We start from the raw sequence: 15987 nt of genomic DNA, 5'->3' as shown, positions 1-15987 counted from the left end.
AGCTGAGGGGGATTGCAACCCCATTGGAAGAACAACATAGGCTGGTCTCACCAAGTAGTTCTACCAGAAATTAGACCACTAGTACCTAAAGGAGTCTTTGGTTCCCGATACATATGTAGCAGAGGATTGCCTTTCCCAACAGCAATGGGAGGGGAGGCCCTTGGTCCCATGGAGGTTTGATGCCCCAGAGTAAGGAGGTGCTTGAGCTGTGGATCAGGAGAGTATGGGTGGGTGTGGTAGCATTCTTATACAGGCAAAAGGACACAGGGAGGGCAGGTGTGTGATGGGGGGGGGGGCGGGCGGTGGCAGAGGTGTAAGGGGGAAGTGAAATATCATGGGATGGGGGTAGGTGGAAGGGTTAAGGAAGTGACATATCATTTGAGATGTAAATGAATGAAGTGATTAATAATAAAAGTGAGGAGAAACTATGTTATCACAAATATAATGGCTTACATAAATAATGCTAACGATAAGAAACTCTGATAAGAATATAAAGATTTGCCAACTCACATATTTACATTGTCAGAATAAATTAATTTAGCCATTATGAAGAACATTTTGGGGTTTCTAAAACACAACAACAACAACAAGCAAAGAATAAATAAAAAGTAAACATATAAATGCCCATGATCCTGCTGGAAACATAGGCATAAGAAAATACATCAGTATGCCTTAATACCAACATTACCAGGATCATTGCACCTTTATTAACACCACCCAAGGTATGGAACCAATCATTCTTTCCATCAGTAGTATTCTAATTTGTTTGCTATTGTTGTCAAAAGCTCTGGGAAAAACCTGGGTAAGAAAGGGTTTAAATTTACATCACTGAGAGATGCCAAAACATGAACGGGAGACAGGAATTGAGAAGAAAAAGAGAACAAAACAAACAACAAAAAAATGCTGGTGTGGGGTAGTGGGAGATGCTTTCTGGCTTGTACTCTCATTGATTATAGAGTCAATAAAGTGACACCCAAGATTTGCATCATTGGTAGAAAATTGCATACAGAAAATCTGGCTTAAATAGGCAATGGAATGATATTTAATTATAAATCAGAAGGAATTTTTATAATTTGCAACAAGATGGAGAAACCTGGGGAACATTATTCTAAGTGGAATGAGCATAACACAAACTTAGAAATGGAACAATTTCCTTTATACTTATACCTAAGATGGATTAAGAGCAGAGTGTTGTTTTTTAAAACATAGGTGGAACGGAGCAGACAGGAATTGGTCAAAAGACAAAGTTAGATATGAGTAATAACTTGAGATTTATTATATTAATTATTTTCCCCTTAGAAAATAACAGTAATAATTCAAAATTGTCAGAGTACATTTTAAACATAATTGCCTAAAATATATGAGATAATGAATCAGGTAGCCATTTTCATTTCTCTCTATTTCTCTCTTATTTATCTTTTCATATATCTAAGATAAATTTAGATGAGATATATTTCTCATATGTTTTCATGCCTCTGTCACAAAATCATTCTCCTTAACTTATAAGTATATATAATTTTGGGCTGGTGAGATGGCTCAGCGGGTAAGAGCACCCGACTGCTCTTCCAAAGGTCCAGAGTTCAAATCCCAGCAACCACATGGTGGCTCACAACCATCCGTTCAAATCCCAGCAACCACATGGTGGCTCACAACCATCCGTAACGAGATCTGGCGCCCTCTTCTGGAGTGTCTGAAGACAGCTACAGTGTACTTACATATAATAAATAAATAAATCTTTAAAAAAAATAAGTATATATAATTTTAATAAAAAATAAAATATAAATGATTATCAGAATAAAGGAAAATGATATGAATATTTCATATATAATTCATTTCATATGTTGATAAATACAGGAGCTTAAATAGTTGTAAGATGAACTAAGAATTCATAAATTTCTAGTAGACATTCAATAAAATCACTTCTATTTGATTCTCACTGGAACATTAGGAAATCCCTTATACTGGCCCAGAGTCACCATGTGTGTTCTGAAATTCATTTTCACACACAAAAAATGAGAGACTGATATTTCCTCTGAATTATCAGAAGGAATATTTGACACTAATGATATTATATGCAGGAGTTTGGAGAAAAGTATATAGTAATGCCCAGTCCTCACAATTGGGGTCCTACCCTTTCAGAGGAGAGGAAGGATGATAGGGAAGAGACTCTATAAGGAGGGAGGCAACATTCGAGATATAAAAAATTTTTCAAAAGGAAATCTAAGGTAGCTGCATTGAAATTTTTTCTTTAATTTATCTTCTTATATTATAGTAAAGGTGATGCTATCTACTTATAATTAAAGATACTAACTGAGGAAATACACTTACATAAAACCTGAAAGACATCTAGTATCCATATTTGTTATTATTCTGCCATTCTCAGTAAAGTGACTGGGGACATGTTATAAAAATGATTAAACATGGAAATATCTCCACTCATGAATACATCAACATCTTTTCAACACAATTATTCTTTTTTATTAGATATTTTTATTTATTTCAAATGTTATCCACTTTCCTAGTTTCCCCCCCAAAAATCCCCTATCCCTTCACCCCTCCCCTGTTCCTCAACCCACCCACTCCCACTCCTAGCCTTGGTATTCCCCTATACTGGGGTATAGAACTTTCACAGGACCAAGGGCCTCTCCTCCCATTGATGACCAACTAGGACATCCTCTGCTACATATATAGCTAGAGCCACACGTCCTACCATGTGTTTCCTTTGATTGGTGGTTTAGTCCCAAGGGGCTCTGGGAGTACTGGTTAGTTCATATTTATGTTCCTCCTATGGGGCTGCAAACCCCTTCAGCTCCTTGGATACTTTCTCTAGATCCTTCATTGGGGAACCTGTGCTCCGTCCAGTGGATGATAATGGTCATTTCATTAGATGCTGAGAAAGCATTTGACAAAATCCAACACCCATTCTTGATAAAAGTCTTGCAAAGATTAGGAATTCAAGGCCCATACCTAAACATAATAAATGCAATATACATCAAACCAGTAGCCAACATCAGACTCAATGGTGAGAAACTGGAAGCAATCCCACTAAAAGCGGGGACTAGAATAGGCAGACCATTCTCTCTATCCCTATTCAATATAGTACTTGAAGTCCTAGCCATAGCAATTAGACAACAAAAGGAGATCGAAGGGATACAAATTTCAAAGATGTCAAAATATCACTATATGCAGTTGACATGATAGTATATATAAATGACCACAAAAAATTCCACCAGAGAACCCTGAAACAACTTCAGTGAAGTAGCTGGATATAAAATTAACTCAAACAAATCACTGGCCTTTCTTTACACAAAGGATAAACTAGGATAAGAAATTAGGGGAAAAAAACTTTCAAAATAGTCACAAATAATATAAAATGCCTTGCTGTGACTCTAAATATGGAAGTGAAAGATCTGTATGATAAGAACTTCAAGTCTCTGAAGAGAGAAATCACAGAAGATCTCAGAAGATGGAAAGATCTCCCATGCTTATGGATTGGCAGGATGAATATAGTCAAAATGGCCATTTTGCCAAAAGAAATCTACAGATTCAATGGAATCCTCAACAAAATTCAAACTCAATTCTTTACAGAGTTAGAACGGGCAATTTGCAAATTCATTTAGAATAACAAGAAATCTAGGATAGCAAAAATTATTCTCAACAATAAAAGCACCTCTGGTGGATTCACCATGCCTGACCTCAAGCTGTACTATAGAGAAATTGTGATAAGAACTGCATGGTACTCTACAGTGACAGACAGGTAGATCAATGGAACATATCTGAAGACTCAACATAATTATTTTTAATCTCCTTGAATATAACCATATTTGATTGAGGTTCCCAGGTAAGATGACAGTTCTCTTTCTAGATTTTAGAAGAATGTATGGGGTGTTTACAAATTACCATGAGAATTGTATTGGCCACATCATAGATTTTAAAATGGTTAGTACATTTTCAGCTATCATCAGTCATCTTCTTTTTGCCTATTCATCAGGTATATGCCCATTTATCAACTTTATTGTCTCTATCATAATTTTACATGTTAACTCAAACCCATGCACAATTTTAATCATTTATAAAAATAAAAAAATACATTTGAGTAAAGCAAGAGATTCCAGAAGATTTATATAAACATTATTTCACATATTGATAAAACTCAAAGGTTAAAATACTTTCATAGCCCAATGAGAATTCAGATATTTCCCATTAGTCATGCTTTAGAATGAACATTACAAATTATGTTAACTGTTTAGAGATTTGTCATGGATATTCTGAAATCCAACTCCACTCAGGACAGTTTACAAAAGTTGTGTCTTTTGCTTTCCCAGGAGAGTATTTAGCAACAATGATGTAAAATATAGGGGCCTGGGGAATGTGATTTTCTAATGTGTCCTCTTACTTTCAATTAAGAAACATTAGCCAGATAATATGAAATAATTTGGTTTTGACCTGTCTCCTTAGATTTTGTAGAAAATTAATGGTACAAAATTACAAGTTATACTAATTTAGTATGCAGACTAAATTTCTTTAAAAAATGACAAAATGGGTTTTCATTTGTTTATACATTTAGTTATATGTGTATAACTCTTTTGCCTTCATATATGTCTATGTATAACATGTTTACAGTGCCCATAGAGGCCACAGGATGCATTATAATCTCTGGATCTGGAGTTACTGATTGTAGCCATTTGGTAGAAGCTAGGGTGCAAGAATGTAAACATGGAATTATGGAGGACGTTTCTAATTCAAGCTATAATACTATATTCCTGATACCCATAGTTATGACCCTCTTTGGATATAAAGAAAAAAATGTGCTTAGTCGAACTTTAAGAATCATATATATATATATATATATATATATATATATATATATACATATATTGCACAAAATAAACATTTCTTTTACAAAGAAAAGGAACAGGATGATAAAAATAGAGACAAGGAACTTGCTCTACAGAGAAAATTAGAAAAAGACAAGCCTGAAATTCTGGCTTATAGCGCTCAATGAAATGCAAATAATACAACAGGAAACAATGAGCATTTATAGGCATTAATATGTGTCTCCTCATGGAGCAGACTACCTTCCATTGTGACTTGTGGACTTGTGGTCTCAGATCAGAAGGATTTACCCTACTTTTTCTGAGGAAACTATAATGGCCTTTGGTCAGGGCATGCTAATGTAAGGCACTGCTAATTTTCCTTAAGGACTACTCCCACCACTGTGAACAGTTTCTAGACCTAGAAGTAGATTTACATCTATTTTAAAGTGTGGCCTATGAGCAGGTTTACTACTTTACAAAGGGATGCATGATTAACCTTAAACATGTGTGATAATGATGAAACAACTACAAAGTGTATTAGATCAACTGTATTGATGAACACTCAGTGGAATATTATGCATCATTAAGTGCTACAGCTCAGGCACTAACAGATGGCTCTGTTGAAATGTGTGATAGCAACATGACCAAAAGTGTGTTCACAGTGAGTGAGAAATATATAAAGAATTTAACACATACAAACAAATGTATAAACCAATTAAAGCAATAGAATGCATGTGAGCAGGGTGCATGGGAAAAGTTAGGGAAAGAAGAGGAATAAAGGGATAAAATAATGAAGTTAAATTTTACTTTTTAAAAATTTAAAACATAACTGTAGGTGGGCAAGATGTCTCAGGGTGTAATGGTGCTTCCTTTGCTAGCCTGGTCATTAGGTTTTGATCGCTGGAGCTACACAAAGGAAAGCAAGGTTGAAAGAGAGAGTTGACACTAGAGATATTGTCCTCTAGTTTCCTCAAAAGTAGCAAAGTATGGATCAATAATGTCTTGCCTTCACACTAGCAACAACAACAACAACAACAATAATATAAACAATAAATATATCCAAATGATTTGAAAATAAAAATTAAGAAATAAGTTATTTATGATTACAGAAATTGGAGACATGGCATGATTTATCATTTAAGTCCTACACCTAAACATGGGAGAGACTAGGACATAATTTTATTCAAAACTATAAACAAGTTCATGGATTAGAAGTCCAATGCCCTGAATAGTTCTTTAATCATTACTCTCTTCAATATGGTTCTACAGTGGAAAAATCATGTCATCAGAAGAAAAAATATCTATGCTAAGTTAAGATTATGAAATTGGTAAGGGTCAATTGTCAGACATCCAAAGGCAATATTTTGTAGTTACATATAAAGAACATGAAAGGAGAATCCAGAATTTTCTGACCTTAAAAACTTTACATTTAGCTCATAGCTTTTCTACAAGAGGTGAAACAGAATCAATTTCGCTTTGGGTTAAACTTAATTCAGAGGCTGGCTGGCTGTCAGTCTATCTTGCTGTCTATCTGTCTGTCTCTTTCTGAGTGTGTTTGTATATGATATGTATGTTTTTATTTTGAGAGTAAAGAAAACTAAGATAGATTTTTTTTCCTATGTGGGGGTCTCATTTCTGCTTTCCTTCACATAAGACATGATTAGCAGTTATTTGTTTCTTTGTTATATGAGTAAGACTTAAATATTGATATCATCCAAACTGTCCATCCCATTCTTTCTCCAGTCAATCTGAAGACAAATAACTGTTGCTTTATTTGTCATCTGACTGAATTTTTATACTACACAGTTTCCAAATGGCATTTTTCATCTGAGCATTTCTTAAGGTATAGATTAATGGATTCAACATGGGGGTTATCATAGTATAAAACAAAGCAACTGCTTTATCAATGGGTAATGTAGATGCAGGTCTCATGTACACAAATATGCAGGGCACAAAAAATAAAACCACTACTGTAATGTGAGAAACACAGGTAGAGAGGGCTTTGCGCCTGCCTTCTGCACTGTGGCTCCTTAGGGAGTTAAGAATGACCAGGTAGGAGATAAGCAGTAGGAGGAAATTTAAAAGACAGATGAAACCACTGTTGGCAGCAACAAAAAGCCCCAGAATGTGGGTGTCAATACAGGCTAGATCAAGCAAAGGGTTCAGATCACACATAAAATGGTCTATGACATTAGGGCCACAGAAAGGTAATCCAATAATGAAAAGAATTTGTATACCTCCATGAAGAAAGCCTCCAACCCATGACACTCCCACTAGGATGTTACAGAGTCGTCTGTTCATGATGGTTGCATAGTGAAGGGGTTTACAGATAGCTACATAGCGGTCATAAGCCATCACAGTAAGCAAGATGACTTCAGTTCCTCCAATGAAATGTTCTGCAAAAACTTGGGTCATACATCCATTGAATTTAATAGATTTCCTTTTATGGAGAGTATCAGCAAGCAGTTTAGGTGTATTGACAGAGGAGTAGCAAGTATCAATAAAAGAGAGATAGGCCAGGAAGTAATACATAGAGTACCCCAACAGTTGGCTGTTTGTAATGGTGATTAGAATGAGCAAATTTCCTACCACAGAGAAAACATAGATAACCAAAAACACAACAAATGTGATTTTCTGCAAGTGTGGATTCTGTGTGAGTCCCAGGAGAACAAACTCGGTCACGTTGTTCTTAGTTTCCATCTAGTTTATGAGACAGTCAGTTGTATTTCCTGGAAAAAAAACTGATAAAACCATATGTTTATATAATTTCTGTATTCTAACAATAACTTTGTTTCAGTTAATTAATGCAGTACAACAAGATTTTCTTTTACTATTAAAGAAAGAGTTCTAGATATTTATGATTATTTAAGACTACAGAGTTGTCTTCTCAGTGTAGATATGTTCTTCAGAAGATTACCAACATAAGCAATGTTTGTTTATAAAAACATTAAGCAATCTCGTCTGCTTAGCAATTGAGATAACTCAGAACCTAAAAGGAGTTCAGAGTATACTTAGAGACTGTTATATGCACAAAGTGTAATAAGGTATATATTAGTTTAGTACAGTAGTCATCAGTGTGAAGATAACTACACTGTTTTATTCATGATCAATGGACAACCAGAAAATCTAAATAAAGATCTGAGTAGAACGGTAGAGCATAATTATGTAATAAAATTTTTTTTACACTAAAATCATAAAGTCAGCCTGGGTCTTGTTTGAAATAGTCTGTCATTCCTTGAGCAGTAGAAGATAGGTAGTTAGTTCCTTTATTAGAATATTAATAGTGCCATCTTAAAACTACTTATAATAATACCAATATTTTAAACTAAGTCAAAGTTTCATGATTTACATAATTATATAGATAATAAAAAGCAATAAATTAGAACAGAGAGTGATGTGAAGGCTTCATCAGAAGTAGTCCTGAGGCTACAATGAAAGAACACATATAAAATAATCCATAATAATTAATAAGACCATGTGATTACTCTTAATAATCTGGGACAAGTCTATGTTCCTGCACTGGTTGTTACTAAGTGCTTTTAACACAATGCTTATTTTTGTACTTTATGTATCTGTGTTGTTATTATCTGTCAATTGAGAGAAAGGGAATACTATCTATTTATATAAACAACATATTAAAGTAAACCACTAAATAGTATCTGTTCCTAAGACCTTTTTAAAAATGGGTACTCATTCAGTTTTTCACATACACAAAAGAGATGGTTTTCATAATTAATCTACAAATTGTTATAAGTCAGTCTGTGTTATTATAAAATTATTTTTATCTCAGTTAAGCTGAAAAATTGGCAGTATTATAATAATTGCTTCTTTTAGTTATTTTTAACTCCACATTTTAAAGTATTGTGCAATGAAAATCATCCAATTGTATTACTCATGTTGTCATATAAGAAAGGTGTTGGTTCACAAACTACTTTATATATGACTTAATGATTTACTTACTTGAGTGCCATTTATGAAATAACTTCTTTTGAAGCAAATTCATAGCCAGACAGGATCATAGTCCATCTATCATCTTTCTCACATATGAATATACAGTAGAGGTTGCAAATCACTGGCAAACCGTGTGGAAATGTGCTTCAACAATTCCCAAATACATCAATTCAATAGTTGTAGACACTAAATGAGAAGTCTTGTTCTTCTTCCTGCTTACCTTGAGTTCAATTCTGGAATTTCACATATCTCATTCATCATCTGTATATAAAATGATATCAAGAATAGCACTGAATAATTTAGTATGACAACTGGTTAAGATGGAGAAGCATATTTGGAAGCAAATACAAGGCTATAATTTATTTTCTTAAACATGAATACAGTTATAAGTATAATTAATAACTAGGCAGCAATATGGAGAAAAATTTAACCTTTCAATAAGCTTTAGAGAAATCTTTTTAGTACTTTGAAAGAAGCTACAGATATTCATCTTCTTGGTTTCTTCTTTTATTAGATTGAATTTCTCTGTGTAGTTCTTGCTGTCCTTGAACTCACTTTGTAGACCAGGCTGGCTGTGAACTCAGCCTCAGGCATGTCTCTGCCTCCCAAGTGCTGGAATTAAAGGCATATGCTACCACTACATGGCCAGAAGCCACAGAGATTTGTAAGATTCATTAGCACACAACATCTGAATGAATTATCCGTGTTTATCCTTGTAATCAAAAGCTCAGGTATTTGCTCACTTAATATTCATATTTAGAATTGTATTATGTAGTCAAGATAAATGGTGTACTCATTCTATGAATAACCTTAGTTGTTAAAAGACATATGCCAGTGTGTAGCAGTGATAAGTACATGCAATTTATCTATTCATGTATAGGTCTTTTATCATCAGTAAGTACAATAAGTAAATGAATCTCACTTACCAAATGCCTTGAAGAGTTAGGATTAGGATGATATACTTTGGACTTTATTGATGAACCTGGATTAAAAAAAATCAAACTCCTATGTACAAACATTACAGTATTACCACATATTAGCACTGATGAATGCTATAACTCAGCAGTTGCAGTTCTCAGTGAGTACTGTGAGTATTCAGAGGAAACCTCTCCAGGAAAGAAAGTCTTTCAGTATGAAATAATCAAAACATTTGTAGATATCAAGTCAATGTGTATTTTATAGTGTCTCTTTAGAGACATCTTTCTTTCCCTCCAACAACCTAATGATATTTCACAGACAGTATGGTGTTTGAATCTGGAATGGATTCTTTTAAAGAACTATGTAGAGATCATCTTGGATTGCTGATTGTGGTCTTTCATCCTGAAAGGCAGGAGCTGGCAAATTTGCAGAAGTCTCCAAAGGATCCTCTCTACTGACAGTGAATCTTGCTGAAGATATATGACTGCATAGAGACATTTATATCCTGCATTGAAAGCATATTTAAAGAAGTGCCCATGAATTTCAATGATCTTGTTATTGTGGTTTCTCTCTCAGGAGTTAATTAGCTTCTTTGATAGGAATGCTCTGTGTTAGAATCCAATCTCTTAAAAGATATGTGTGCCTCTCTTGCTCTTCAATGTGGAGTAGTAGCCTGCAAGCGTAGACATAAAGCATGTAGTAGATTCCTTTCTCTAACAGTGTTGTTAAGAATACTGAGTATCATGTAAGCAACAGTGTCTTCAATTTAGTATGGACACCGTGAAACCAGCTTCCCTTGTGATACATATGACAAGGGCAATAACTGTATTCTTACCAATGTGATCCTATTTCTGAAAACTTGCTTGCTACCTAAACTAATGAAGTATCAAAACTGACAGATATTTTAAAGTAATAACTTCAAAATATTTTTACCATATTTCTGAGTGTTGTGGATTTTTGTATAATCTTTACAATTCTGTGTATTATACTCATCTCCATATTATACTTCTACTTAACACCATATTTTAGTTATCATCAGGATTACCTCATCCTGAGGTTGGACCCTGTCTCAAAATGAAACAAAACAACACAATACAACCACAAAGAGGGGTTTCATACTTATTCCTTTGAATTATTATTGGTTATTAGACACAATTTATTTATTCATTAGGATGATTATTATTAAATTATTGTGCTTATCAAATTTTAAGACTTGGTTTCCTGTAGGTTAGGCTGGCCTTGTACTCACTATGAAGCAGAGCATTATCTGAACTCCTGGTCCTTCAACCTCTTCTTCCCAAGTCCTTACTCCCTGTCCCCGACTTTTTCATTGCTTCAAATAGGCATTTGACAGTTCAATAAACAGACACAATATATGCTTATTTCTGTGCTGTCTTTTAGTTGTGAGCCTAGACTTGACAGGCAGAAACTTTTCTTTAAGCCCATTATGATTGCACTTACTGACTCCTACCCTTATATGTTCCCTAACCCAAGCCTAATCCAACCTTCCTATTACTCTCTTATGCATATTCTTTCTTCCTTTTTCTCCTCCCCTTTTCTTATGTCTGAATTTAACCATGACCATCCAAGTGACTAGAAATATGTGGTTAGATATATGCACTAGAGTCTGGCAGGGTAACTAGTCAGCATGCATATGAAGACAATAATAATGGTTCTGCTAATATGAACCATTACTTATTTCAAAAACCATCAGTAGCCATATGACTAAATTCACCACTATTCAATGAATAGAGAGCTTGCTCTTATCATATCACTGCAGAGAATGCAGTTGTTTATGCATATAAACATGGATATTTAGAATCACTTTAATTCTTCTTGAATCTAGCAACAATGGTAATTTTTTTCCTGAGGGCTCATGACCTCACTATCTTTGGTCTTTTAACCAAGTTTACAGAACTAGGTATAAATTTGTTCATTGGAGTAGGCTTCAAAGCTCATTAGAATGGAGCTGATTTTTCCTAAAGAAGTTATGCCACTATTTTAGAAGCAGTCAAACCCTGAAAGGTACACATCTGGGTGAAAACATCACTTTCTGTGAGCTACCAGCCTGTATGATACTTTCCAGACCTTGCAAACCAGTCAGGAAGGAGCAAGCATCAAGTTCTTTTCCAACTTGATTTCTCTATGCCCTATAACCAAGGAGTTTGTTATATTCAGCAATAATGACCTAATAGATGTTCTTTTGTGTGCCTCCAGAAAAAAATGGCAATAAGGTATGTTGTTTGGGGTCTTATCTGGATTTCTTGATAAAAAATTTATCGGGAAAAATCTCACTATGGCACCATAATTTTTATTCCATAACTTATGACTGCTGCAACTATAATTAGCTACCCATATAGTATAATTTCACTCAAACTTACTTTTTAAAGTATTTTAGTTAGCTTATAGAGAAATAGGTTTCTATATATCACCTATTTGCAACTCAATTTAAGTTAATACTTACTCTGGCTCTACCTATCACCTATTTCAAATTTTCATTATTCAAATCTTGTTCAGGTATCCTCCCCTACCCTATTAATTTTTCATTTTTGGGTATTTTCTCTAGCTCCTCCATTGGGGGCCCTGTGATCCATCCAATAGCTGAGCATTAGGAATGTAATAGAATATTTCTTTGGTTTGTTTGTTTGTTTTTGAAGGAAAATGAGATTTTGTAACTTGTGATTCATGTAAAAGAGTTGTCTATGAGCCCGCGGCCTGGGGCCGCAAAAAAAAAGCATAACAGGCAGGGCTGTTGTTAAGACATTCCTAAGAACAGCTTGACTGTAAATATTAAAAAAATGCAAGGACAGAAGCAGGGCTATCTTGTCTGAGTCAACACCACCTGGCTGGAACTTCCCCTCTGTCTACTGCCCCTTGACACCCAGTAAAGTCATACATCAATTGGTTGCTATGTGAACAAAGATAAGCCCCCAGCCCACAGGAACAAAGTGCTGATGCCCTTTTGCTGACATGTAATCTTTCTGATGATGTTTGAATAAGCCAATAGTGTGTTGCTATGCTGAACTCCACACCCCTAAGCCCCTCACCCCATAAAACCCCTAGCTTTCAAGCCTCATGGCCAACATCCATTATCTCCTGTGTGAGATGCATGTTGGTCCTGAGCTCCATCACTAAACTGCCTCATGTAATTACAGCAATGGATTCTCGTGTTTCTTTGGGTGCTCTCTCACTCCTGAGACTAGAGTGGGGGTCCCTGAAAGGGGGTCTTACATTTTGTTTCATTTTTAAGGAAGGCAAAGGGAATTATGTCAAGGCTATGCCCTCCAAACTCAAGCTGTGTTGATTCAATGTTTGGCTATATAAATATCTTCAAGTTAAAGGTCTTTCAGGTGTATTGGGGTTCTTTAAAAGTGTGAAAGCCCTGTTCATGATTCTAAGTTTTTTTTTTTTTTTCAATACTCATTTGATGCATAAAACCCTCTTCTACCCTTTTTACATCTCTGTTTCCTCCAGATGTGAACATTAATTCTGGGTATTTTGGTTATTTTGGTAGTTGTGGAGTGTAGTTGGCTCAGTTTGCATAACTGTTTTAAGGAAAGTACAACTGATCAACATAGACCTGAAATAAGGAAGCTATGTCTGATTAACAAAGACATAGAAAATAGGGAGTTTATGTCTGATCAATAGAGAATTGAAGATAGTTAGTAGAAAGGTATCAGGAATTGATAAGTACATATCAGAAAAAGTTGCTTGGCACAATGGACATGTCTCTATCTGCAATTAAAAATGTATTATGACATCATCTGGATATATGCCCAGGAGAGGTATTGCAGGATCCTCCAGTAATACTATGTCCAATTTTCTGAGGAACTGCCAGAATGTTTATCCAGAAGATGTTCCAACTGGCAAGAAGGACACATGCTCCACTATGTTCATAGCAGCCTTATTTATAACCAGAAGCTGGAAAGAACCCAGATGTCCCTCAACAGAGGAATGGATACGAAAATGTGGTACATTTACACAATGGAGTACTACTCAGCTATTAAAAAGAATGAATTTATGAAATTCCTGGGCAAACAGATGGACCTGGAGGGCATCATCCTGAGTGAGGTAACCCGAGCACAAAAGAACTCACATGATGTGTACTCACTGATACCTGGATATTAGCGCAGAAACTTAGAATGCCCAAGATACAAGATATAATTTGCAAAACACATGAAACTCAAGAAGAACGAAGACCAAAGTGTGGACATTTTGCCCCTTCTTAGAATTGGGGACAAAACACCCATGGAAGGAGTTACAGAGACAAAATTTGGAGCTGAGAGGAAAGGATGAACCACCTAGAGACTGCCACACCTGGGGATCCATCCTATAATCAGCCTCCAAACGCTGACACCATTGCATATACCAGCAAGATTTTGCTAAAAGGACCCTGATATAGCTGTCTCTTGTGAGGCTATGCCAGGGCCTGGCAAACACAGAAGTGGATGCTCACAGTCAGCTATTGGATAGAACACAGGGCCCCCAATGGAGGAGCTAGACAAAGTACCCAAGGAGCTAAAGGGGTCTGCAATCCTATAAGTGGAACAATAATATGAACTAACCAGTACCCCCCGAAGCTCCTGTCTCTAGCTGCACAATTATCAGAAGATGGCCTAGTTGGCCTTCATTGGGAAGAGAAGCCCCTTGGTCTTGCAAACTTTATATGCCTCAATACAGGGAAATTCCATGGCCAAGAATTGGGAGTGGTTGGGTAGGGGAGTCGGGTGGGGAAGGGTATGGGAGACTTTTAGGATAGCATTTGAAATGTAAATGAAGAAAATATCTAATTAAAAAATGTATTATGACTGGGAAAGTTATCCAGTGACTGGACTTATGCTCACAAATATTTAATTCTGTGTCTTACCTGGGACCTTTTTGTAATTTAATGCTGATGTTATGATTTTTTTAAATTAAATAGTATATGATATCATTGCTAAGGTAAGCAGGAGTGTAATTGTATAAATAAAGACATCTCTAGCTATTCAAGGCTATTTGTGTGAAAGTCAACAGGTAGTTAATGTCTTCACTTTTGTGGACTCCCCTTCCCTGGTTCAAGATGTGATCCATGCAGACAGAGGTGGCCTCCAGCACACATACACATAAGCATACACACACACACACACACACACACACACACACACACACACACACACTGTCCTATAGCCTATGTTGACCATTATCACTTATATAGTCAGATTTTGGTCTAATGCCTAAAATCTATTTGGAAAGTGTCTGTTTTCCCCATAACATTAACATTGTGCTAGTGTTGACATTCTACTAGTATTGTACCAGGGTCATGCCATAACTAGATAGGTAGATAGATAAATAGATAGAGATAGCGAGAGAGAGAGAGAGAGAGAGAGAGAGAGAGAGAGAGAGANAGAGAGAGAGAGAGAGAGAGAGAGAGAGAGAGAGAGAGAGAGAGAGAGAGAGAGAGAGAGAGAGAGATCTACATACATGAATGACTTTACAGGTCTTAGTATCTTATGTTCTTCTCTTTGACCAGTTGTGAGTCACTGTGTTAATTTTACTCCAAGAAGTTTCTACACAAATGAGAGCTGTATTTAGATGATGTATTGATCTATTGGTTTAGCAGTAAGTCAAAACAAATCAATTAATACTTTGATCATGCAGCAAATAATAATAGCCTTGTCTGCCATGTCTTATTGTGTATATAATCATATCTTAGGCTGGTCTTAGTTAGGGTTTTACTGCTCTGAACAGACACTATGACCAAGGCAAAATTATAAAGGATAGCACTTAATCGGGGCTGGCTTACATGTTCAGTACATTATTATCAAGGCAGGATCATGGCAACATCCAGGCAGGCATGGTACAGGGGGAGCTGAGAGTTCTACATCTTCATCTGAAGGCTGCTAGTGGAAGACTGACTTCCAGGCTCCTAGGGTGAGGGTCTTAAGCCCATGCCAACAGTGACATGCCTTTTCCAACAAGGCCACAGGTCCTAATAGGGCCACTCTCTGGGCCAAGCATATACAATCAATCACATGGCTCATACTAAATATCCTTCTGGAAAATGTTTGGTTTCTCCCATGACATTGTAAGAGTATCATACCATCAGGTATGTCCTATTTATAGCTTGCCCAGGTTACTAAAGGTAAATCTGATGGTCATTTTACATTTCTCCTCCAGTAGAATGCATAGTGCTTTCTAGAACTATGAAAATATTGGCACGATGCTCCTGTGTGTAGGCAACTATGATGTCTACAGTGCTGGGGACATCATACAATGACAGGGACTGCCTACAGTAGGCCAGGATGGATATCTCAGAAGCCCT

General features: G+C 35.9%; 1 protein-coding gene across 1 annotated transcript; it reads right to left on the bottom strand.

Moving 5' to 3' along the window:
* Positions 1–6587: 6587 nt before the first annotated feature.
* Positions 6588–9886, bottom strand: LOC110289019 (olfactory receptor 4C46-like). The gene is made up of 2 exons (XM_021155229.2): positions 9695–9886; positions 6588–7546 (listed from the first exon to the last, which is right to left on the bottom strand). The coding sequence occupies exon 2, from the start codon at positions 7515–7517 to the stop codon at positions 6588–6590; it is 930 nt and encodes a 309-aa protein (XP_021010888.1). The 5' UTR covers positions 7518–7546; positions 9695–9886.
* Positions 9887–15987: the final 6101 nt, after the last annotated feature.

The sequence above is a fragment of the Mus caroli genome, chromosome 2, assembly GCF_900094665.2.
Source record: "Mus caroli chromosome 2, CAROLI_EIJ_v1.1, whole genome shotgun sequence".
Lineage (NCBI taxonomy): Eukaryota > Metazoa > Chordata > Mammalia > Rodentia > Muridae > Mus > Mus caroli.
The sequence above is the reverse complement of the archived record's forward strand: the minus strand, read 5'-3'. Positions and strand labels throughout refer to the sequence as shown.